Source organism: Tympanuchus pallidicinctus, unplaced genomic scaffold, assembly GCF_026119805.1.
Source record: "Tympanuchus pallidicinctus isolate F22 unplaced genomic scaffold, pur_lepc_1.0 scaffold15, whole genome shotgun sequence".
Lineage (NCBI taxonomy): Eukaryota > Metazoa > Chordata > Aves > Galliformes > Phasianidae > Tympanuchus > Tympanuchus pallidicinctus.
This window is the reverse complement of record NW_026294669.1, coordinates 25,294,614-25,319,662: the sequence shown is the minus strand read 5'-3', so window position 1 is coordinate 25,319,662 and position 25,049 is coordinate 25,294,614. Positions and strand designations below refer to the sequence as shown.

Genomic DNA, 25,049 nt, shown 5'->3' with positions numbered 1-25,049 from the left:
AGGTAGGAAAGCTGGACAAGGTAACTTCAGAGCTGTGCTAACAAACCATTTTATGACCAGGAGTTTCAAGAACAAGAGCTTCTGCAAACTTCTTTTAAAAATATGTTAGAAACTAAAAAAACCACAACTTTTATCTTGAAATATTGCAATAATAGTGCATATTACACAATTGTGCTGATGTGTTAGTGAAGTGCTGTACTATAGTTGCACTTTGTTTCAGAGGGCTTAAAGCATTGTACTTCAGAATCCATAGAGAGCTCAACTCTTCAAGTACATGTGGGCATAACTTAAAATCATCTGAACAGCATTGTAGTCATCTTTGACATTTCCTGTATATTTCTAGTACCACATTGCAAATATTTTATTTGAGTTTCAGACCCAGAATGAAGTCAAGAAGCATCAGTTTCTGAAGCGTAACTAGTGATCTTGTGCCTTCTTCAGAATTAGTGAAAGCATGTGTAGTAGACTAACTAGAGTCTGTAAACAGGTGATTCACATTTCTTGCATTGTGCAGTTCTTGAGTTCTTCATTTGCATCTCTACTGGAAGTCAGCTGCTTAGAGTTGGTATGTCTCATGCACTTCTCTAAGTTTAAAGATACGCAAATATCTTTGGAATACAAATAATGTGTTCCAATTTTTTTTGAAATGCTGAAATTTTGAAATGCTATTTTCTGACTTCCATATTGATATTAATAATATGACTTAATTAGCCTATATCTGTTGTGACAATGCATTTTGGAGCTTTATTGTGAATACTTTATAGATGCAAGATACAAATAGATAAGACTGACGAGAGTGGAACTCAACATGTAAATAACAGAGACTAGAAAAAGGTAGTAGTATTTTTATTCCTCTCTCCTTAAAGTTAGAAGAGGAGCAAGCAAGATTGATGTACTTTTAGTCTTTATTCAGATGCTACAGTATACAATAAACATAATTCTAAACAAACCATGCACTGCCCGTATGTCTTGAGGGGGAATGAGAGCTCACTGGAAGGTGAATGGACATAGCAGGATGCTTTTTGCAGACGTTTGTGATTGGTGGGTTTTCTGATATAGTAGCATTAGTAGATTTCTAATAAATGCTTTCTCCGCAATGATTAAGTATTAATAATGAATACTTACTGATTTCTAGCTCTTTTATTTCTGCACCCCTAAAATTTTAAGACTGCATGCTGTGAATCTTAAAAGATCAGAATGAGTTACATATGATTATAATTCAGTCAGGAGTAGTCATATCTGGTGTGTCTAATGCGAAGGTATGAGATAATTGTTTATTACCTTGAAGTTTTGAGTACAAAACATGAGAAAGCATCAGTGACAAGTTCAGCAGTTTGCTGTTCCAGTCTTCTGTGTTTTTAAGTTGATGACACTGCACTCAGTGAAACGTTACCAGAGTGGGCTGCCCTAGCCAGTTATATTGACTTAACTAGCAAGATATCGTACTCTGTTGGCATTACTCAGTAAAAGGTTATGTTAGACTGGTTGCATTCCTCATACTTGATTTATTTATTAATTTCAACCGTGGTTCTACTCTGTTGTTCCTTTTTTAAAGGTTGAAATTAATGGAGTTTAGACGAGAAGGAACAAGAGCTCAGCAAAGCTCAGTTACAAAGCACGCTAGGTGCTGCCAGCAGCATCTGATAAATTCCCACTCCCAGTTTTGTCTGCTCCTGATAGATTGCTAGTGAGAAAGGTTTGTGACTGCAGGCCGCTAGAACAGTGGGAAGCAGGATTGGGAGTGGGAATGTTAAGCACAAAACTGAACATTGCTTATAAATATTAAGTCTATTGTTGGCTGTTCAGTACTAATAGAATTATCTGTGTGGATTAATATTTCGATCACAAAAAGACTTCTATGTATTTTTCTTACTCCTTAATTGGACGTTTTCTCTAAGCCTTGCTTATTACTGTACTATACGCTCAGTTGGCTGACAAAAGTATCTAATCCTATGTCATGGTTCTGTCTAAGACAACTTACACTCTCGATCCTGGAACTGATGCAGTTTTGAAAGAAAGCTTTAGGAGTTTGGCACATGCAGTGTGACTGGAACAGTCCTCTGTGAGCTCAGCTGCCTTGCAGGCTCCCCTGCAGTACATGCATACATTGGCACCAGGGAGCTCAGTCCCCTGTGGAGAGACAGGTTTGCAGGGTGGGTACAGTGGGATGTGTGCTCTGCAGAACTGGTCTTTTATCACTGGTCTTTTGTGGGCCTTTTTTGGTCAATTTCTTTATCTGACAAATATGGTGAACCTGAAAATTCTATATGTGTTATTTTCTAGCTCCTGTCTTTATGAAATGATGTGCAGTGACTCTTCAAATGGGAGATTACCAGGAGGTAAACCAACAGTGGTGTTTTAGAGTCTAGTAAATTAATCCTCTAGGTTTTTAATAACATAGTAAGCTGCTTGTAGGAGCATGTGAATTGTTTTTAGACCAAGTGTTCTTAAAACAGCTTGAATTCAGTCAGTCAGATGTCAGCGGGCTCCTGCAGAGGCAGGCATGGAGCAGGCTGCCTTCCTGCCAGGCAGGGGCTGGGGGCACTGTGTCCAGGCCCCCCAAGTCTTCTGTTGGGAGTATAACCAAGGGCAGGAGCTGTATTTCATGGAAGCTAGAGTTTGTCTTCTTCCATCTTGTCAGGCAAAATCTCTTTATGTGGAAGGATACCGAGAATCAGGATTTTATTCATTTATTTATTTATTCCTTATGAAGAAGGGCTTACATCCTTTTCATTAATGAAGTGAATGGCAAATTCCAGTGAGTGCCTCAGGTACTGAATTGTGAATGAGCGACTGGCTGTACAATTAGAACATGGAGTTTTATAACTGGGTGTCTAGCTCCTGAAAAGATGCATGTGTCATCCTGACTACAGGCATCTCCGTTTTGTTCTTAGGAACTGAGCTGTCTGGAATATTCTGAAGACACAGACCTGAGGTGTTCTGTTGCCTTTCTGGCTAACAGGAACCATGGGCTCAAAAGAACAGACAGAAGATCATAGAGCACCCAGGGGAGGCCACACAAACAGGAAAGCATCATGTCAGTGTGCTCCTAAATTTTCAGTTCGGTGCTGTTGTTTTGTTGCTATCTAAACAGGAGATGATGACATTGAAATCTTCACAGAGCACCAGTGGATGCAATTATGCTGTTGAAAGAGATTCAAGATGATAATAAAAACCTATTTGTGTTGGTTTTATAAACAGGAATGCTGACTGTTGCTAGTAGAGTAAATCAGAGTGAAGGAAATTCATTAAAGTGCATGTAGTAGACATGTATGAAATACGAAGAATACAGCTCCTCTATCTGTAATTTTTCCTGTATACTGTATGTGTACCGAAACTTTCTGTATTCCTTTGTTTTGAAGTGTTTGTGTGCATTACTCTTTCCTGACACATTGCAGTTGGGATGTTACTTCTGTGTTTTTTGAAATAGTTGTTGATATATACTATGCATTATTATCTTCACTGCTTCATATTTAATAAATAAAATGAACAGTGCCCCGTTATAATCGACGCTGGTTCCTCAGCATGAGGGAATCAACAACTCCTGTTTTAGTGTAATCTGCAACTTTACTAAGTGTGCATTCGAGTCCTCTATTGAGATCATTTATATAACCACTAGAAAACTGGGCCTAACATGAAGTCAGAGGAACTCAACCAGTGGCTGGCCACCAGGCTGTTGTAGCTCCATTTATTCTAGTTATTGGAGCCCAGCCCATCATCCAGTTGTTCATCCATCATGTTGTCTATTTGTCTACATTTTGTCCAGAAGGATTGTGTGAGAAACAGTATTGAAATTCAAAAAGCTTTCATCAGCCCGCTTTTCTTGGTTGCCAAAGTGCGTAACCTTGGAATAAAAGGGAATTACATTTGTTAAACAGGGCCTTTCCATTGTGAACCCATGTTGTCAGTGACCAGTGTCTGTGTTGTCTTTCAGGTGTTTTTCAGTAACTCCCACAATAATCCTCTACATAATTTTGGTACACCAAAATGAAATAGGTTTCCTCACCCCTGCAGGTGTACCCTATCCATGTAGGTGTTCAAGGTCAGGTTGGATGAGGCTTCAAGCAGCCTAACGTATTGTTTGGTAACCCTACTCTGCTCATGGAAGGGCTGTGTGTGACTAGATGATCGTTAGAGTCCTTCCGCCGCAAGCCATTCTATGATTGCATGTGAGTGGGGCGATGGTGTGCGTTTGTGTGTGTGAAGCACTTTCCTTTGTTGCAATTCTCATTGTGACTGAATTTCTGAGAGGAGATAAAGTTTTAAATGTCAGCTGCTGGGGGATTGCAGAATGTGTGATTTTGGCTTTCACACTTTCCATGTCAGAATGGGTATGGATCTTTTGAATAGTGAGTGTAATCAGATTTCTGTAGAAAGTTTATATATCTCTTTTGATCATCTGTGTTTTCATTTGGGACATTAAGATATTTATTCTGCAACATGGGATAGTTTGAACTGAATATGTTAGTCTTAGAATCTAACTTAAATTCTAGTTTATTTCAGTTAATTTGGGTATTACATTTTTGTATGTTAGTTGTGCAGATATGTCTAAAGCAGGGAAGTTAGAAATTCTATTTGAAAGGGCAAGTGAATTGTGAAGAGGGAAGTGTAAAGACTTAACATTGCTGTAGCTTTTTTATTTTAGCATCGAAGGTAAGATTTGGCATTTTCAGAGGCAAGAGGGAGGTCTTAGTTTTCTAAGACATGATACAAAATTGCATTGAGACTGAACTGAAGCATTTAATAATTTTGAATACCTTTGAAGGTTGTTTTATGCATCTTAAAGCTTAATCCTAGTAACAAGAAGCATGTATCCTTCTTGGTGCCAGAATAGTTATTTCATGAAAATTTCTAAAGTATGTATAGATAATATTACACAGCTTTTTATTTTGGCCTGGATTTTGGCTTCCTTTAGGTTGGTAGCATGAAGCTCATTTAGAAGTGTCTGCAAGCCTGTAAATATTTTCCTAGGCTAGCAAAAAAATTCCTTGTTCCAGACATTTGTATTGACTTTAAGCTAAATATACTCTGAGCAAGGGTGAGGGATCATTGCAGACTGCATAAAAGCATATTTCACTATAGTAACACTTGGAACAGAAATAAGAGTGCTAGATGACCCTTTCCTATGCAGAACCAAAATCTTCCCATGTATCACTGAGTGGTGACTCATAGCCATGTATGTTGATGTGTGCAGAAGCAAGATGTGTGTGTCTGAGGAATACATGGTGCTCTAGCTAGCTCTAGCTAGCCCTAGCCAGACCTTCTGTGTGGAGCCGGTGAGATCACTGTTGCTTTGTCACAGTTCTGTTTCTCCTGTTAAAGAAGCAACTCACCATAAGAGTAGTTAGAAAAGTAGTTTTAAAACTCAGCAAATTAGTATGAATGTTATAAAACATAAACATAAGCACAAACTTCTGGAAGGTAGTTATCTAAGCTGCAGTGCATGCTAAGTGATTATACTTCAAGTGTTGTTCTTTTTCCCTTCATTTCTGTTCTCCATGGATATAATTGCAGCAAGTAAGGCAAAATGGATGGTGCTGGTTGAGCTATTGTGAATTACATGTAGCAGTGTTCTTCCTCTGAGTGTAGGTTGAGACACTGCTGTCTCCAAGATGGCATGAGGAAGCAGAGAAAGCTTGGTGAAAACATATTGCAAAATAAAACACAGAAAAACACCAGCAGTCATGGCTAGATGAACATGTAGAAAATATCTTAATTGTTTTTTGAACAAGTTTTTTAATGACTCTGCAGAGTAACTCAAGCTTCCCTGCCTTTGCGGACACTGACAGCAGATCAATCACACACTTGCAAGCAGTGCAAATGGGAAACATTCACCACCACGTGTAGGTTTCGTGTGTGGAACACTGCACACACCCACATTGGACACTCCCAACTGCAGAGCCATTCATAGCATCTTCGGAGCAAACTAAAAATGTGTGTGGGTGAAATAAATACACACTGTAAACCAAAAGTGTTGCGCATCTCCTGAAAGCGGTGCCAGGAGCTCGGGGAGGCATGCTGTCCTCAGGCCTTGCAGCTCTTGCAGAGTTCTTGTACAGGCACACTCAGTGACAGAGTGCCGTGAAAGACGTGCTCAGCTTTGGAAATAGGAGGCTTCTTACATCCTGCCCTAAATAGAGAGTACTTAGTGTGTAATGGCAGTAGGAGAGTCTGCATCAAGGAGTTGTTTTTAAACTTTACTTGAGATTTTCTGTAGCTCAGATGTTTGTTTTTCTTATTTTGATACAGATCAATTAGATGTGATTTATAATTTTTTTTGTTTTTACAGAGACCACCAAGCTCTGCTGAGGGGAGGAAGTTTTCATAGTAGGCTCAGAGTGTTAAATATCTGTTACAAAGACAATAATGTTTAAATTTTGCTACTGGAAAAAAACTCATCAATTGTAAATCGTGTATATTTTACTGACTATTCCAGAATAGACAAGTGAGCTAAGGTACCAAGGTATGTCTGTACAGCGACTCCCAACTTTGCTGGACTTGGTCCAGCACTGAATTATTGTGTGGTTTTAGAGGCTGTAGTAGACTCTGCAGAGCAGGGAACAGAAGCGTGTACAGTCCTGCATTCAGTAAGAGTCCAGCTGGGTGGTCATCACATTATACATGCTAAGGAATAGAAGTTTCCAATAGCAGGGGATGTGCTGAGCTAAATATTTAATTAGCGCGCTAGGATCATTTATGTGTTTATCAAAGTCATGCTCATTTTATGACTGCTTGCTTGCTTGCTAACTTGTCAGTTGGAAGGCGAGCATGAACTGCTAAGTTTTGAGATTTTTTTAGCAGTCTGTGTAAGAATTCAAGAATCCATGTAGTTTAGTGATTTACAGTTGTTACTCAAGCAGGACTTAAAGCATATCCACTATCACAGTGATGTCAAAAGCACACAATGTGATTGTTCTCTGTGATATTGGTATTTGTAATTGCTGTTGTGTTGTGTCAGTAGCAGTGTCTTATTCCCAAAAGTGCTATTGATACAGTGAAGTTCTGTGTTATGATGGAGCTCTTGAATTTGATAGGTAAGCTTTTCCATTCTTTCAAGATTATGATACAGCCAAATAGTAACAAGTGTTGCTAACTGCAGTTTTTTACTTATTGTGAAGCAAGTATAATGACTTTTCAAGTTTCAATGTCTACTTACTGCTGAAATATAGCTACATTAGAACATAGTCTCTATACATGTTCTTGATAGCTAGCCAGTTATACAACGTAGAAACAGTAACTTCCCTAACTTCAAAGGACATTATAGCAGTGCTCTGGATTTCTCACAAACCTGTGGATTTGAAGTTTTAAGCAAAGAGTTGTTTTAGAAAGAAAAATAAATAAATAAATAAAGTGCAAGCTGAAAGTGTGAAGTCTATTAAAGTCCTCTGTTTCTATTGACAGTCAGTTAGTGGGGGTTATAGAGTTACATATTGCTAAATCTGATTTAAGACTAGTGTGAGAATGGTGGGCAAAAAAAATTCACAAGCCTATTGTCTTAATTTTGGGTGACAAATACGTATTAAAGTGGGCAAATTTCATAGTGACTTTGAAATCTAAAAGTCCTTTGGTGCCCAGCTGGGAACCAAATGAGTCATATCAAAACCTTGGCTATGGCTGCTTGTGATGTGTTAAAGCAAGCACACCTGTCAGGAAGGAGTCATTCTCAAGTTTAAATTAGTTTTGTTTGACAAAAAAGATTTCTATTCATTTTGTGGGACTTCAGTTTTTTGCCATTCATTTAACAGGATTTCATGGTATGTTCAGGACTTGAGTAAATTAGATTGACAGAAGCCTGCTTTATATTCATTTTTAAAGAGGCTGTTTCCCATTCTAATTTTATAACGTTTGAAGCAAGCATTTGTATAAGCATATCTTCTGAAGTTACCAATCTTAAAATTTAATTGTACAATGTCATTAAAACAGTTAAAATCTGTACACAGGGCTGTGTCAACATCAGGGTTTGATTTAAGAATTCTTTTAATTACATTGAAAGCATATTTAAAACAGAAGAGCTACGGATACGGTATAGTTTAGTATGCAGAAGGGTTTTGTTCAGTCTCTGAAAAGAATCTAGAAATCACACAGATTCCAACACTGCTAAAAAAAAAATCAGTTCCATAGGATAGTTCAGTATCTCCACATTACCTATTTGAATTTGTGTTGAAATATTTATTGCTGGTTTGAAACAAGCTTGTTACTGTGGGGCAGACGGAGCATGTTATACAAGTAAGGCCAGCTGTATTTCTCATATGCCCACGGTGTAACACAAATTGATGGTTTTGATAGCCGCCTTCGCACTGGATTGATGTGCATTTGCTTTGGCAGGGGTGCTGCCTTCCAGATATTCCTTCCATCCAGCTCCTCATGATCTCCCTGCTGGCTTTCTCACCCAGCTCACTGCTTAACATAACTGTGGTTGTGCTGTGCAGCTGGTGGCACTGCTGGGGTGGAACATGCACCTGGAGCAGGAGGCAGGGAGCAAAGCTTGAGCTGGCACTCATGCTGGAAGAAATGAACATCAAACGATGTCTGCATTTCATCTGAAGTCAAGTACCTAGATCTGTAGAACAATTTTTGCATAAGTGCAAACTAAAGATTGCTATTTATCATTATTGCCTTTTCCATCTTCATGTTATTTTAAAATAATCAGAATGTCCTTTGAAGTTAGGGAAGTTACTGTTTCTACGTTGTATAACTGGCTAAACGAAAGCACAGAGAAACAAAGTAACCTACCTAAGATCAGGTTATTCAGTATCAAAGCCAGCTTTATAGTTCAAGTTCTGGAAAGTGCTTCCTTCCTTGAAGGGGAAAAAATTCCATTGACAAATACATAACATGTGCACTTGTGTGCCCTCTTCTGAGCTGTAGTTATGTATCTGAAGGAGGACACTTCAGCCAACACCTTGGAAACAGAAGCTGAGTGTCAGTGGAGACTACTGATCTTGCTGGGGTCTGCCTGAGGGAAAGGCCGTTCCTTCACTGTGTCCTTGTACCCATTGCCTTTTTGCCCGCTGTTTGGTGGGTATGCCTTTGCCTAGTTCTGCCATGCTCTGTTGTGTTTGCAGGTTTCCGCACCCTCTCCTGTTCTTCTCTTAGTTTCCTTCTACTTAAGGATGTCCCCAAATACCTGTCATCTCTTGTATGTGAAATGTCTTTGAGAAGGTGGTTCTTTCTGACAGGAGTTGGCTGAATTTCAGTGTTAACCAAGGGTAGGATTTGAGGGAAATAGCTCTTGTGAAGGTCTCTTAGCTGGGGAAAATACATCCTTCAGCAGTAACCACGGAGGTTCAGTGGGTTGTTGGCTACAGGCACACAGGCATAGACGTGGATAATGCCAGTGTCTGGATGACAGCAGAATGAGGAATGGGAATGAAAGAGGGATGAAAATGTACTGATGCTGACTGAGAGTGCCTATGTCTCAAGTAAAGGAGGAGAAGAGAATGTTCATTGCATTTCTCAAGGATCTTAGAGCAAGGAGGAGAGGGAGTTGGGGCTTTCTGTTTCATCGCTCAATAGCTTCCAAAAGGAATTTCATCTGGGAAACATGAGGGGGAATCTGGTGAATATTAGGAATTATTTGGCCCTACAGAGAAGACAACGGGGAAAAACAGGGAGTATGAGTAAGGATTAGGGGGAAAACAGAGCACATGCTTTCCTCTAGACTTTGTCCTCGTAAATCATGATAGGAGAAGCTGGAGCAGATGCATGCTATGAAATACCATGTGGCGTTTGGGTTGGCATTAGCCAGACAAACGCTATCTTTAGTAACTTGCTGAAATATCAGACAGGTTTACCTCACTCCTTTTGACAGGTACTTCAGAATCTAAAGTTGCAGAACCATGTACACACAAGAATGTGCACTGTACCAAAAGTACAGAAAAATGTTCTGGAGTCAGAAGATCTAAGTTTTAATACCAAAATACTGACTAAACTTAAGGATTACAACATTAAGCTGATTTAGGACACTAATTCCAAAAGACTGGGGCAGAAACCAGAAGTGTTATGAAGGGTTTTGTTGAACTTATTATCACATCATTTTGTGTAGATGTTGGTTTTTCAGTTGAACAGATTAGCTGCCTACAATTGTGCCCTAATTAAGATTTTGGTGCACAGTTGGGGCAGTGATTTTTGAAACACCACACCACGCAGTCATGTCTGACAAATCGGTTCAGTTCTCATTGCGTGTTACAAAAGCTGACAGAGGAAAAACATCCCGACTCCTCGCTCAGTGGTGCCCAGGTCCAGTACAAGGCCGGGAGCCCCACAAGCAGGGCAGGAGCAGCTGCGCAAGCAGCACGGCCTTGCTCTCAGTGGCAGCCCCAGACAAAGCAAGCATTGCACGGAAGCAGACAGTGTGCCTCCAGCCTCAGCCGCGTCCTGGCTCCACGCTCTGTAAACAGCAACATCCGAGGCTCCGGCGTGGCAGGCAGTGGCTGCCTGACTGGTGTGCATGCAGGAAGCGCCTGCTTGTACAGGCCCGGCTGCTCTGCTCAGCCCTGGCACGGCCCTCCTGCCTGCAGCCCCAGGCTGACGGAGCAAGGCAGCACCTCCAGCTCGGGGATGGCCATCCTGTGCTCACAGCAATCAAAGACACAGAACGTGCGGGAGTGCTGGATTGCAGCTGCCTCCTTTAAAGGAATTTGTGGTTTTGGGTTCACATGCTCATATGAAAATACACATTCAGTGTTTTGATGTCATTTTTGTGCTTTATTTTTAGTAGAGCAATATGCTTGGGAACATTAAGAATATGAAATATGTAGCTATTGAGCCAGCTGGATTTCAAATAACTTTAAAGAGACTTTATGAAGCACGCTTTTTTCTCTGTTGCAGCACATGCGCTTTTTTGTTCCAGTTTCTACAGACCGTGGCTCAGTGCCATTATGTTGCTGCCACTGTCATCACATGATGTGATGAGGAGGAAGGCTGTCAGGTTCACAAGTCTTAGAAGGGGATAATGTAGATGTTTTTTCAGCCATTTTATTATTGAAAAAAATCACAGCTATTATATTTTTTTCATGGAAGATGTTTCTAGTACATGATTTATTGTCCAAGTCAGCATTTGGTTAAGCTTGAATGCAGGGTTCAGATCTGTACTGAAGTGCCTTTTGCTTGAAGTAAGATATTTCTTTTCTTTCTTTAGTTAGTGAATACTTAGCTGTGTCTAGGACACTTCAGAAAGGTAATCTAAATCTGCGATTGGTTTTGAGTTGCTATTAAATCTACCTACGTCATTATTTGAAGGGAGTATTCAAGCAGTGTTAGAAATGGCACTGAAAACTCATGGAAGAAAAAGCAAAGTTGGGTTGAGTTTTTATCTACTCAGGAGTTATTTCTCCGGGAAGGTGACAGGCTGTTAATTTGTGTCTCTGTATCTACTCATCAAAGGAAGAGCCGTTAGAGATTGCATAACCCACTTCTCTGCCAAAGAAATTACCACACATACTTAATTCTTAAATTTCATGTATCTGTGCAGCCCTCAGTTTTCAAAACAAAGACAATGAATCCAATATGTGCTGCCTGGACTGTTGGTAGATGCTCCTGCAGAAGAGGATGGGGACTCGGGAAGGGAATCTACCTTTGACCACTCAGGTACAGGGAGCTCCCTTTGAGAAAAGGCCCAGAGAACTCCCATCTGACCTGCAGACTTGACCGCAGGTTTCCAAAGATGTCTGCCTGACTTTAGCTGTAGCAGACTTCCTTTGGAGCATGCTATGGAAAATTATACAGCTTAAGCTGTAAATTCTGTATGTTCAGGCATTCTCTGAGGAACTCAGGGGATCTGTGATGCATTGTTGCCAGGTCAGGATATTACTGCGGCACTTATAGGGATCTGGTGATTACTGAAAGCCCAGGAGTGGATGTCTGATTCTGTTCACCTCTGAAATACAAATAGAAATGTGAGGTATCCAGAGTGGAGAAAAACACAAACAGATGCCGTGATGGACACTTCGTAACAGTATAATGATGATTTTATATAAAAATATGACATTGAATGCAAACTGGAAAGATACTGGTGACTGCTTAAACATTTTCTTCAAATAATGAGATGACTGGAAATAGTGCAAACTTTATGCTCTCACTGAGCTTTTCAGTCTGCAGTAGAAACCAAGTTTCTGAAGTGCTCTTGAGTCTGGGCAAGAAACATTCATTTTCAGTTTTGAAATAAAATCGCCTTAGGTTTACTGCTTGGCAGGGTTGTTTTGCTAAGGAATGTCGCACCATCTCACACAAAAATACTCTTCCCATTGTGCTTTTCATCTGTGCCAGCACCACATGCTCACTCATCTTCCACAGAAGTTTCTTTGCTAACCTCAGCCATTGCGTACTCAGACACTTGGATATAAAATACTGCTTCCTGCTTGAACCTTGCTTTGATTTTTGATGGTGGTCACGGTGATTTGTATTATATGTTTTATTATATTTTACATTGTCTTAGATTATTATGGTTATTATATTGATGGGGATTTAATTTTATTAATAATTTGTCAAGTAAGGATAGAAGGATACTGTCTCACCTCAAATTTACAGATGCTTAAAACAGAAATAAGGTAATAGTTGTTTTAAAGCATGTACCTATAAAAGTTTAGGTGCATGGCAAAAATTTGCAGGGAAAGAAAAGTTTAGGAAATGCTGTTATTTTTCCTTTAATTATTCACAGCCGGCCATATGGGCAGCAAGGTTTGCCTTGGGGAACCCAGCCTGTGGCAGGTGGGTTGGAACTTCCAATCTCAGCTGTTCTGCGATTGAATATTTTTATGGAAAACTGGAAATAGCTCCTGCTGGAGTTCAGTGTGGAGATCTGTGGAGAGTGACTTAAGAGACGTATTGAAGCCTTGTGGTATCAGCTTAACTGAGAATGTGGGTTTGAATGCATTTAGTTGTGTGGCTGGGTTTCTTCTTTGCGTGTTGAAAAGCCTACCATAATATCTAAAAGGCCACTAATGTATGTTTCTTTCTTACAAGTTCTCTGCTTAATTTTTTTTCTTCTACATGTTCTTCCCTGAACTAAATTTAAGATTCACTTAAGTAATTTGAGTCGTTTTGATATGTTGTTTATATCGGAGGTTTTCTTGTTATTTACTCTGACATGCTGAAGACTGAGCTCTCACCCTGCAAGATGGTGGATCAGCAATGAGGTAGTGCTCGATGAAAAATGGTTGGCCTGGCTTGCATAGTAAGGTCCATTTCATATAACTATATGTAGGCTGAGCAGACAAACAGATCATTCTTTATACATTATGCACAGAAATTTTGTAAGCAACCACAAAGTATTTAAATTATAAAAAAAATTGATAATCATATAAGTACAAATAAGTATTTTTTCTTTTTTTAATGCAGAAAGTGGGAAATAAAGCATGTTTGCCAAGACATTTTTAACCTGGCAGAAAATACAAAGAAATTTAAACCTATGTGCTTTTGGAATAGTTGATAATTGTATGCTTTTTCAAAAAGCTGAGACTTTGTTGTCATAAAAGTTATACACAGCGACTGAGAGAAAAAATGAAGCTTGAAACACAAGTAGAATTAATCATGCTTAGAGTCCCTTTTGCAATTTGCAGAGTAAGTTTGCAGTCATCTACAGCCAAAGGCCATACTGTCTACATGCTTCAGCCTTTCCTCGTGGGTTGTGTTTATGATTTAAATATAAGGCTTCCTTCATGCTTCTGATCTCATCCTTAAAATCATTATCATTCCTAAATAGAAAAGCAACTTCTGTAACAGACTGGCAATGAACATATTGAATTGATCACATCAAAGAAATAGTTGTAGGATGGCGTTAAGCCTCCACTTCTTTTTAAAGCGATCTGCATGGGCAGATCTCTGAGTCCCTGTGTAATTGTGCTGACTTTGATCAGAGTCCAGGCAGCTGGAGTTGTTTTGAAGAATCAGATGTTACAATGCTGTGAAGGTTGAAGGATGGTGTTCACCTTATATTTTGGTGACTACCAGAACTTGGTAGTTACTTGGTGTTAAGATAGTTTAATATTTTGGTACCAATTGGAATACTACTTGGCCTCTGCAACGTGTTGATACCAGAAATTCAGTGGGAACACAGGTAAATTTTTAAAAACTGGTTTTCATTATAGGCAGTAATTGTAGTGTTTCTCTAACATGCTGTTACATAATACTTATCTAAGCTTAAACACAACACATGTATTTACTAGAGTTATTTACTATGATGTGACAAATACGCAGCTGTGAGTCATTTACTCGAAAAGTGGGCAGCTGATTTTTAAAAATTTGAATGAAAAACTTTAATAGCAATACAAGGGTCTGGCAGAAAGTGGTTTCATGTGCAACCATCGTGTATTACGTGGAAACCTCCATTTCCAAATTACAGTTACCAGAATAAAAATTTCTCCAGGAATTTGGGGTTGTTTTCATACTACATATGTAGATACTCATATATAGTGTACGTGTGTGTGTACATCCCTATACTTAATGTGCAAAAATTTCAAAGTCTAGAGTTTTATATTCAATCATCTAAAGAGTAGGAAACAATGTAATTGCTTTCATCGTTCTAAGGGCATCTCCTTGTTTAGCTTTGTGTGATTCAGTCTTATTTACATAACCAAATATTTCCCCATGGGATTCCTGGCTTTTGAACATGGCAAACACTTGCTGTTCTTATAGCTTCCTGAAGATTTCTTATCCTAACAGTGATCTCTGCTGTGTCCCAAGTTTGATGTCCAGGGGATGAAGATCTTGCAGAAAGCAACAGTGAGCCCTTGGGCTACAGTGCTGTAGCAGCTTTGGTGCTTTCTTCTCCTGATTTTCCACTTTGATATCTTGCACTTTCAGTAGTAGTTTTAGAGTCTGATGCACTATGAATTGGAAAATGTGGCAATTCTGTGTGGATTCCCGTGGTCCCAACCAAGACTGGAATGTTTTACCTTCACACAGCACGAACTATGGCACTTGAACTGACAGTAACACAGATGGTGGTGGATAACGAAGGCTTTGTCAGAGAAATGCTGGATTGTTTGAGTTGGTAGAGTCCCTTAAAGAGCATCTGGTCCAACTCCCCTGTAATGAACATGGACGCCTACAGCTAGATCAGGTTGCTCAGAACCCCATGCCTAAAGGGACGGGGCATCCACTGCCTCTTTGGGCACCCTGCTCCAGTGCCTCACTACCCTTAGTGTAATAAACTTCTTCCATATATCTGATCAATTTATCTGGAGGGATGGGCAAGGGCAGGGGGGGACAGATGGCCAGAGGTGTCATGGAGTTTGCTGATGGGAAGGGAAGGCACAGGAATCCTGCACCTTTTTTCTGGCTCCAAAGGAGGACTGCTGTGATGTTTACAGGCTCTTTTGCCACTGGCCATCGTTACCTGATTTTGTCCCCATTTCCTTTTTTTCCTCAGAATGTTCTTTGGTAATATGATAAATGCTGATTTTTAAAATATGGAAACAAAAAGCATACAGAAGAGGCTTTCATTTTTGAAAGTTAAATTACAGAAAAATAAAAGAAGAAGCAGTTTCAACCATAGACGCATAGATCGCAATACTCCAGTACTGATTAATATTACAGGCTTATGTTTATAGTGGAAAAATTAATTGGAAGGAAAAATATTATTCCTCATGATGTCATTAGCACTGTCGGCATTTTTCTTTCATTGTCATTTCTGAGGAAAGCTAGGAAAGCAGGAGTAGGAAAATTGTGTGTGGCAATATGGAAGCTTAATTTTAAAATCTAATTTACCAAGGATATCGTAGCAGTGTTTGGCAGCTATTATGGCAGACATGTCTTAGGGGAAGAAAGAGAAATGCCTCATGTGGTAGCAACGTGCGTAGGGAGAATCAGAAGTGCAGGGCCAGGTTCAGCCTAGCAACTCGTTTCTGACCAAGCACTGGAAGCGTTGCTCTGAAATGCCTTATTGGTGAGTGCCTTTGACGAAATTCTCTCCCTACACAGGGTCTGTTGTATTTGGGGTTTGGAACACAGAAACAAGCTCTGTGCTGCTGGCAGGGTCGGCGCACTGCTGGGAGCAGCGCTCTGCGGGTTACCAGCTGCTCCCCAGCCAGGAGGAGGGCATCTCTATTTTAATCACTTGTGCTGCTCCTTTTTTATTTTTTATTTTTTTGAAGGCTGCTGATACTATTTGTCATGATATTTCTTCATGATGTAATTGGTGCACTTCAGAAAATATTACATCGGAGTTACAGGTAGAATTTTTTCAAGACAGAAGAGCTGGATGCCTTCTAAGTAGCACAGGCATTGGTCACACTTCGTTTCTTTAAGCTGCTGCTTGAAGTCGCCCTGTTCTCCCTTTCCCACCCAAACAGGTTGGCTCTGGTGTCTTGGGCCTTACCGCAGCTTTTGGTGACTTATTCTTGTTTCAAGCAGTTCTGTTTTAGATTGGAAGCTGAAATAGGAATTTTTTTCATTCTCTATAAAGAATGCTCAGTAGAAACAAAAATTTCACAATGAAGAAGCACTTGAGGGAGTTTTGCTGATGTTTTGTGTACAAGTGCGGGTAGACTTGTGCTCCGTAGTCAACTCTGCAATCATTACATTTCCTACAGACTGCAGTTCATCCTCTCAGTGTGTCATCCTATAAACTTGGACTGTCATTTTTTTAAGCAATACAATGGTTTGGGAATAATATTGGGATATCAATATTCTTGGTCTGAAATTTGAAGATAGTGACAAAAAAGTTGATGCATGTCCTTCCATTTATCACTGAAGAAATACCCAAATATCGATGATGATCCCAAAAGATCGAATCTGATTATTGAGCAGCAGTTATGCATGTTCAAAGCAGTGTTTTCCCCACCCGTATTAAGTTGAACTGCATATTACTAATCTGTTGAAATGTTTGGTTACCATCATTCAGGAAATTATCCTTAAATTTGTAAAAGGTGCTTGACAGCCCGGCAGTAGTAATTCCTACTGTAGGACTGACTATGACTACATGAATAGTTGACAACGTTGTTTTAAAGTGTTTATAAGAAGTAAAAACTGGTTCAGTATAAGCCAGTTTTGTGTTTTGTTAAGAAACAACTCTGCTTAAAAAAAAAAAAAAAAAAAAGAAAGTTTATTTTCCTGTTGAGCTGCAGGAAAGTTCTTTACAGTTATTTGGCAAATGCAGAGATACCACTGAAGATAAAAAGTTTCCAGAGGGAATGGTCCATCAAGGACCAAGAATGCTGTGATCATTTTTCTCAACATGTTTTTCTACTACTGATCTCCACAAAACTGTTACTTGGGACTTTTTGTTGCTGCCAGGCCCCATAATACATTTACTCACATGCTTCTAATGAGAGAAAGCCAGTGCAGAAATGCTGCCAGACTCTCTAAGTAGTTGGTGCAGCTCAGAATAGCCTTCTCTGGCCCATGCTAGGAGTGGAGGAACAGCAAAATCCTGTTCCAGAAGGCAGGAAGGCAGCAGGATGGTGGATAGGGTTGTGCTGTCAGCCCTTGGATTGTAAGAGTGGCAAGAATGGAGCAATCAGACTTGGGTATTGGATAACGTTCGGGAAACAGTTGTGGACATGACTACTATATAGGCAGTAGGAAGTCTGTAAATGACTACACACCGATTTTGTGGTCCAGGAAATACAGCAGAGGTTACAGCAGGAACCTCAGCCCCTCAAAACCTGCACTTTCTTAATATCAAGATGGTATCTAGCACCATCTTGGACTGATATAAAAGAAACCAAACAACATTATGTATATGCAAGTATATGTGTGTGTTGGTGTCTGTATTTTTCTAGATAAGCAAAAAGCATTAAGATATTCTATTCAAAAAATAGAATAGTCAAAATTACAACTTTCCTGCCGACAGTTATACATTTTCATACACTTATACAGTATTTTATATTGCTTTGTGTCATGTAAGGTTCTTTTATGCTGTATTTTTTTAAACATATATTATGTGGCTGGGTGTGTATAGGTACATAGCTAGAATTCATAATCTAGGTGAAAACTGGAATCTCAGGTTTTTAGTCTCCAAATGATAGAAATCCCAACTATGATGGCATAGCACAATGCTCTGTGGCAGTAGTTTATTTTCCCTGTGAAACTCTCACCAAAACCATTGGTGGTGGTTATTTCTTTTGTCAGAACAACTTGAAATTTGATAGTGTCATGAATACCATTTGAAGGCTTTCTCTGATATGTGCTGCATGTTGTTTTTGAGGGGTAATTTTTCAGGTAAATAACCACATCTCAAATGCTTTTTTGTTTGCTTGTTTTGTTGATGTTGTTTTGTTTGTTTTACCAACTTTTTAGTAGTTCTGCTTACCACTACAATTTTGTAAAAATGGAAGCTGATGTCTTTCACACTTGATTTCTTTTCTTATCTTTTTCTCTAGTGTTCATCCATGCTGGGAACTGGAATAAATGAATTGTGTTTAACTTACTGTAAATGCAGTTTGAGCAGTGAATTTGTCTGTTTATTCAGTTAGTGTAGACTGGGATAAATTTTATTTCAGTCTCACCTAAGAATTTACCTAATGTTTAAGCCTTGTGTGCATTATATGTTTTGTGGTTTTAGAATAGTTAGGTCTTGTTTTGAGTCTTTTAAGGAGTACTTTTAGCAGTATACGAGACAAGTTTAAACATAGTTTGCAAACTTGGTTTTAAAGCCAAGGTAAATGAGGTCTTGTAATGCCACATTCCAGTGATTCTGACATCAGAGGAATATCTGCAGTAAGAAATTTCTCTGCTAAAGTGGCTGAATATTTACATACTTGAAAGAAACAAGATTGGGATCTGATGTGGAAAAGCAGTAAGGTAACCACTGAAGACAATAACAAATGTTTACATTAAAACTCTTTCCCCCTTCCTCAGAAAGCAGTGAGATGCATTTAAACCAAATTTGATTTTTGTTAAGAAAAAAAGTTTTTAAAAGGCTAAATTAAACCAGTCATTTAGTTTTCAGTGTTTTACTGTTGTTTCAAGTTGTTCGCTGTTCCGCTGTTGTTTTTGGAAACATCTGTCTAGTTTGGTTTACATAGTGAGAATCATGATAAAACTGATCAGAGCACTGACACAAATCAGAAAAAACAAAAGAACTTTGAAGCCCTAGCACAAAAGATCTTGCATCTAACGAACATAGGGATGTTTGAATACAAAAGATTAATTATTCATCACATTGCAACATTATTAACTTTTTATTTTACTTTTTTTTAGTGAGATTTTCATTCCAGTGTTGGAATAATAATAAAAAATAAGGTTAAGTTTGTAAGCCTGATTTGTAACAGGAAACTTGATTAAGAAATTGTTAGCTGAGCAGGAGTGCATTAGTTTCACCTTGGATGCCTGTGCTGAGCTTTTGCAGATAGAAAGGAGATTCACTTTCAGGTTTCAGTGCCTCTCTGTGGTGCCCTTTGATGGAACTGAAGGAGTAGGGAAAGCTACAGATCAGCTGGGCTTGCGATGATCGGCTACCCTGTCATCCTTTGATTTTAAGAAGAAAAAGAGTTTAGTGTAATGTCTTATAATCAAGTGTATGTTGGGTTTTTTTCCTCACTGTAATAACATGTTTTTACAAATGTGACTTTTTCAAATTTACAATTAGAGTCTTCATCTTGTTTTCTTTCAGATTCTTCTCATTCTTTTCATCGGGATGAGACGATAGTTATTGCCCTTGCATCTGTGTCTGTACTAGCTGTCTTGATTGCTGCTCTGTTCTTTGGATACAGAATGCTTGCAGGTAGAGTTGGCTGACCGTTTTTTTTAGTGTTGTTCTTACTGTTAATACTGTTTCTCAAAATTATGCTTATGTTTAGTTTTCTTCCCTAGTCTCTCTTACAAGTTTGTATGTAATGCTCCCCTTTATCCTCTCTAGCATTTTTTGGTGATATTCCTTTCATAACAGTTCAGAGAGATTTATGATTCGTTTTCCAAGTTGGCATTTTGGGGCCTGCTTTTCCTCGACATATCCTCTACTCAGCACATAAGTGTTGTTGTAAACGTGTTTGACAGCTGCTACCAATGATATTTAATTATCAAAACAGTCTGTAGCAGGTTGCTTTAAGGTTGTAGCTGTCAGCACCTTCGCTGCTGATTTTACTAACTCAGAAGAATTTAGAGGATTCCCTTCTATTTACCTACATTATGTGTTAGTGCCAAGTTCAAGGCAAGTTTGCATTTTCACTTACAGTTATGTCACAAAATCAGAAAGTGTCTGATTTCCTTTCCATCCCTTTCTGTACAGGAGACCGTAAACAAGGATTGCATAGTATGAACATGATGGAGGCAGCAGCATCAGAGCCCTCATTGGACCTAGACAATCTTAAGTTACTGGAGGTAAATGTTCAACTGTTTCTTAATCTTCTTTTTTTTCCAATGTAAGAAAAAAAAAATGTTACAGCAGTTTTATTTTGCCTGGTTTTGTTAGCAGTATTGCATTAGCTAGAGCACATTCTATCTTGAAAAGAAAATATTAAACACTGGAAAGTGATTAATGGGGATGAAGAGAATTTAAATGTGCTGCATTTCAGCACTGCATCAAACTCCTTTTCTTTTACTCAACTCTGGTCACTTTAAGTACAATATCCTACAATAGTCACTTGAAATGCTTTAGTAACACCTATTGGAGTATAGAATTTACTGCAGATAGGGCCGTGTATTTCCATTGTAGTGCTTTTAGGTATTGTCATTAATCACAGTGGAGCACTCTCTATTTCCATGGCAACTAGGGCTAACTAGAACCTTCCACTGAGCTTAGTGCCAATGCATCGTCAGAAACCTGAAAAAGATTATACTTTCAATTGATATACTTAGTGGAACTTGTATAGAATTTGTAAAAGCTTTTTGCTAGAAAAATCAGTATAGTGGCTGTGAAAGAGATAGAGAGAGGTACTTTTCTTCCTGTTGCCCGTCAGAAATCACAATCAGAGATGCTGGCTGCAGGCATGGTATTCTCACTGCAGTGTGCTCCGGGCAATGGGGAAGCTAACCAGCAAAGAAACTTGGGTGCCCTCTGCCAACAAAAAGTATTGGAGGCAGAATTCACTAGAGTTCGAAGGCACGTATTGTAAAAGTGTGTAAAGCCTCAGATGAAATACTCATACTGATAGGTAGTCTTGGAAAAAGCATCAGCTTTGTTGGAGAAATCTACTGCAGGGTCTTCTGTCTTCTTTCTCAAACATTAAGGAGTTGACATCTCACTTTCAGTCATAGGGTGTCACAGAACAAATTGTCTTCACCTGTGTTTGCTTTTCCACATCTCTGGTAGAGATGTGAACATACTGTGTGTTTGTACCTTGAACTGACTTTACAGTCCACTATGAGGACTCTCTGACGTTGGAGGACTGAGAAATGGAAAGTATTATCTGTTAAAAGATACTTTCTGCTAGACAATATTATCATTTTTAGAATCATTAGATTATAATGTATGTGTTTCTAACAGTGAAAAGATACTTGTCCATGAAAACCTTACAGTTTCACATTCATGTCTACCTGTAAACTATTTGAATGCAATAGACTTAAATTCTTATGTAGTTAGAGTGTTTTGAGCTTTACAAACTAGAACTCTTTTTGAAGGTGGTCCAGTGCTCTGGTTTAGAGCAGAGATTGCATCTTTCTTCAGTTGCCATGGAGATGGAAAAGGCTTTTCTGTAAAGGCAGTCTAACATTGTGGGAGCTAGAATAAAGATTTACAGGTAGCACAGAGTTGATTATGTCTTCCTATTAAAACCTGTTTATCTCCTTTGGAATCTGTGTTGCGCTGCAAATGCATGTAGAGCATTATTAACCTAAAATGTACAGCTTGTAAAGCTATCCTAAAGGTAAAATGTATAGCTGGAGTTAATTAGAATTGATCACATAAAAGCTATAAATGTTTAGTAGTCAAAGGTTTAATTGGAGAATTATCAGCATAATGCGCTGGATTTATTAATGTTCTATATAAAATGGCTGAATAGGTTATTTACAATTTATTTAATGGGTATGCAGACTATAGGTCAATATAGTAATATAGATCTAAATGGGTTTATCCTAAGATTTCCAGCTTCAAAATGTTTTATGACAGTGTTCTAATTCCGGTCTTCAGTACAAAATATTTGCTATTTCCCACAGTGTAATTGAGTATTAAAGTTGGTATATAATCTTTGTTGAGTGAGAACTCTGGTTTTTGCCTTTACTTATTTATGAATGAACTAATTATTTCCTGTTTTTTTTGCAGTTGATTGGCCGGGGACGATACGGAGCAGTGTACAAAGGCTCCTTGGATGAACGCCCCGTTGCTGTGAAAGTATTTTCTTTTGCTAATCGTCAGAACTTTGTCAATGAGAGGAATATTTACAGGATTCCACTGATGGAACACGACAATATTGCCCGCTTCATTGTGGGAGATGAGAGATTCACTGCAGATGGGCGTATGGAATATTTATTGGTGATGGAGTATTATCCCAATGTAAGTGCTTCAGAGAAATCAATTGGATTTGGTTAGATTCCTAAGAATAACCACGTAAAAAGGATGTACTTCAGCCTCTGATGATTCTTGCACAGTAGTCACCTTGGACTGGTGTAATGTAAAAATGATCCATATCATTTTTAATGAATTTTTAATGGTACAATTTTAATGAACCATAGTATGGTTTGGTTTCCTGTAGTACCCTTTAAGGTTGCCCAGTTACTGCTACCAAATGTAGTCTTACAAACTCTTGGCTGTAATATTTTGCTCTTGGTTATATTGCAGTTTTTTTAAATCAGCTGTGGAATAATCAAGGGCAATATTTGAAGAATTGTTTTTACTTAAAAAAAATTATCAGTAAACGTAAAACTACTTGATGTTAAAAACATTACACCTCCATCAAGGTCCTTGCAACGTCACTCTATAGCTGCAGATGGCAAGGGTTTTCTACAAGAAAACATAAGGCATCCAGTATTACTGTTTGTGGCACTATAAATCATGAGGTGTTTTTATACAGCTACTTTCTTTAAAGCTTCCTGTGGCATACCCTGTTTGTTTTGTTATACTGTACATTGATACTGAAGAAGTCTTAAAGCAGTGTTGCTTTGCAGAACCATATCTTCAGTTCTCCTGAGCTGTGTGCTACATCCCTCAAACTCATTGCTCTGAGTTCAGTACTGTGTGTGTGTGTGTATACATGGATGTGTACATAAAACAAAAGTATGTTGAAAATGTACAACACAAAATGTGAGCTGCTTATCATGAAAAATCATGAAATGTAACATATGAGGCATTGTTTTCCTGTTGTATAGAAAAGGACTTTAACTGTTCAATTAAACCATACTTCAGTGAGCTTTTTGGTCTCAAGTAAACAAAGGCATTGTAGTTATTCCAGTGTGTAAAGGTGATGACTGCAGGTTGATTTGTTATGGGGACAGTAGGACAAAAGCAGCTTATTAAGTAGCAAAAAGAAATAGAACAGCAATAAATAAAAGTAATGATGCTTCTCTATTAAGATGTTTCAGGTACTCTATATATGTTTGTGTTGAAAGTTAAATGCATGCATGTATATAAATATCTAAATATATATGCAAATTTGAGGAGACAACATATCATTTCACAAACATAGAAAGAGTGTCCTGACTGAAACTCTTAAAGTAAGAACACACTTGATTCTGTCAGTTCATAAGGATTGAAAATCTAAGAAGAGATTGCAGAGATGAGAAGTGACTGCAGGAAAGCTCAAGCATGTCTATACCGCGTGTATGACCTACTGTGACAGAGCAGGCTTGCTTTCAACGAAGTTAAGTGAAGTCAAGAAAGAATTCTGTTCCTGAGAGGGCACAGCATAATCGTCTTAACAGGCGATCTGGTTTTGCTGTTTTCTTGAATGAAAGATATTTGGTTGACATGTAATTTGATTGGAAATTGTTTTGTGTCTTCTATAAACAGGATCTGTTAACAATCTACTTGAATGCACAGATGAGGCTTACAACATATTATCGGATACTTTCCCGATATGGTGTTGAAAACAGCAACATTAGCCTGAAATCAATCCACTAGTGATTTGGAAGTCATTGGAAAAAGTGCACAGCAGGTGTAATTAATGCACAGTACCATCCTTAATTCAGTGAGCAGATGTTCTGCTGTGTGCTGAGCTAACAGCAGGGAAGGAACCCTGCTGTGGAAGTGCTACTAGAAGGGAATGGTGCCATTCAAACTGTAGTCATAAAACTTGCTTCAGTAAGAGGTAACCCATGCAAGACGTGCAGCTGAAATATTCCACATCCAAAACATCTGAGAAAGAAAATTTCCTTCTTGGAAGTGGAAATACACAAACCAGAACATTTTAACATAGAAAATTGTTTTTGGCATTGCTTGGGTGAAAGCAAGACAGTTTAAATTACACCAAATCACTATATTATCTGAATACCAGACAGATGAATGTATGGGAGCAAGTAATAAAATGGGGGATATATGTGTTGGCTCAAGTATAAATCTCCCTCTCAAAATCTTAACTGAAACTTTTCCTAGTTGTCATTTATACTGAACTTGACTGAGAGCATAAAATCACAGCTCTTAGCCAGCTTAAAAATAAGTGGTAGTTAGAAAGCTCTGAGATCATTATATGGTGTTTCCCACTTAGGCCACAACAACAGTCTTGTTATCTTTTTTAGAATGGGCTGGCATTAGGGATAAAGTGGAGATTTATATATCAGAATAAGATATGTGTTCCATATTGGACTGTGCAGTTTACCTTCATAAAATTTAAGTCTATAGATAAGCAAACCATTTCAGTTGTGTATTTCGCATTTTACAGTTTTGCCTTATCACATGTGGACTCCATCACATGTGGAGAGGACTGCACCTGACACTTAGGCCTGGCGTAGTGACAGGAATTTTTGTGAACCTCTTGTTTTGGATTTGGGATTTATTGCTGTAGTACAGCTGACAGGAAGTTAGTAGGAGTCCTTCTTGTAAATAATTTTGCATTTTTCTTATTGTTTACAGCTTTGTAACTCACTTGTAAATGAATTCTCAGATTGTTTTTACCAAAATCTATTGGAAGTTTGTAGGACAGTATTTTAAACAGCTTAAAAAAAAAATTCTCATTGGAGTTTACAAGTTGCATAGTGATGTTTGGTCTGTTTTTACCAAGGAGGTTGTCTGTTTATGG

The 25,049-nt window shown here is 38.5% G+C and overlaps 1 protein-coding gene across 3 annotated transcripts in view; it reads left to right on the top strand.

Annotated features, from left to right (window-relative positions):
- Positions 1–25,049, top strand: part of BMPR2 (bone morphogenetic protein receptor type 2) — a 102,183-nt gene that overhangs the window by 56,348 nt on the left and 20,786 nt on the right. For all 3 annotated transcript variants that reach the window (XM_052676300.1, XM_052676302.1, XM_052676301.1), the window contains exons 4-6: positions 19,556–19,666; positions 20,171–20,262; positions 22,142–22,372. In XM_052676300.1, coding sequence (XP_052532260.1) covers positions 19,556–19,666; positions 20,171–20,262; positions 22,142–22,372 — 434 coding nt within the window. The remainder of the gene's footprint in view (positions 1–19,555; positions 19,667–20,170; positions 20,263–22,141; positions 22,373–25,049) is intronic.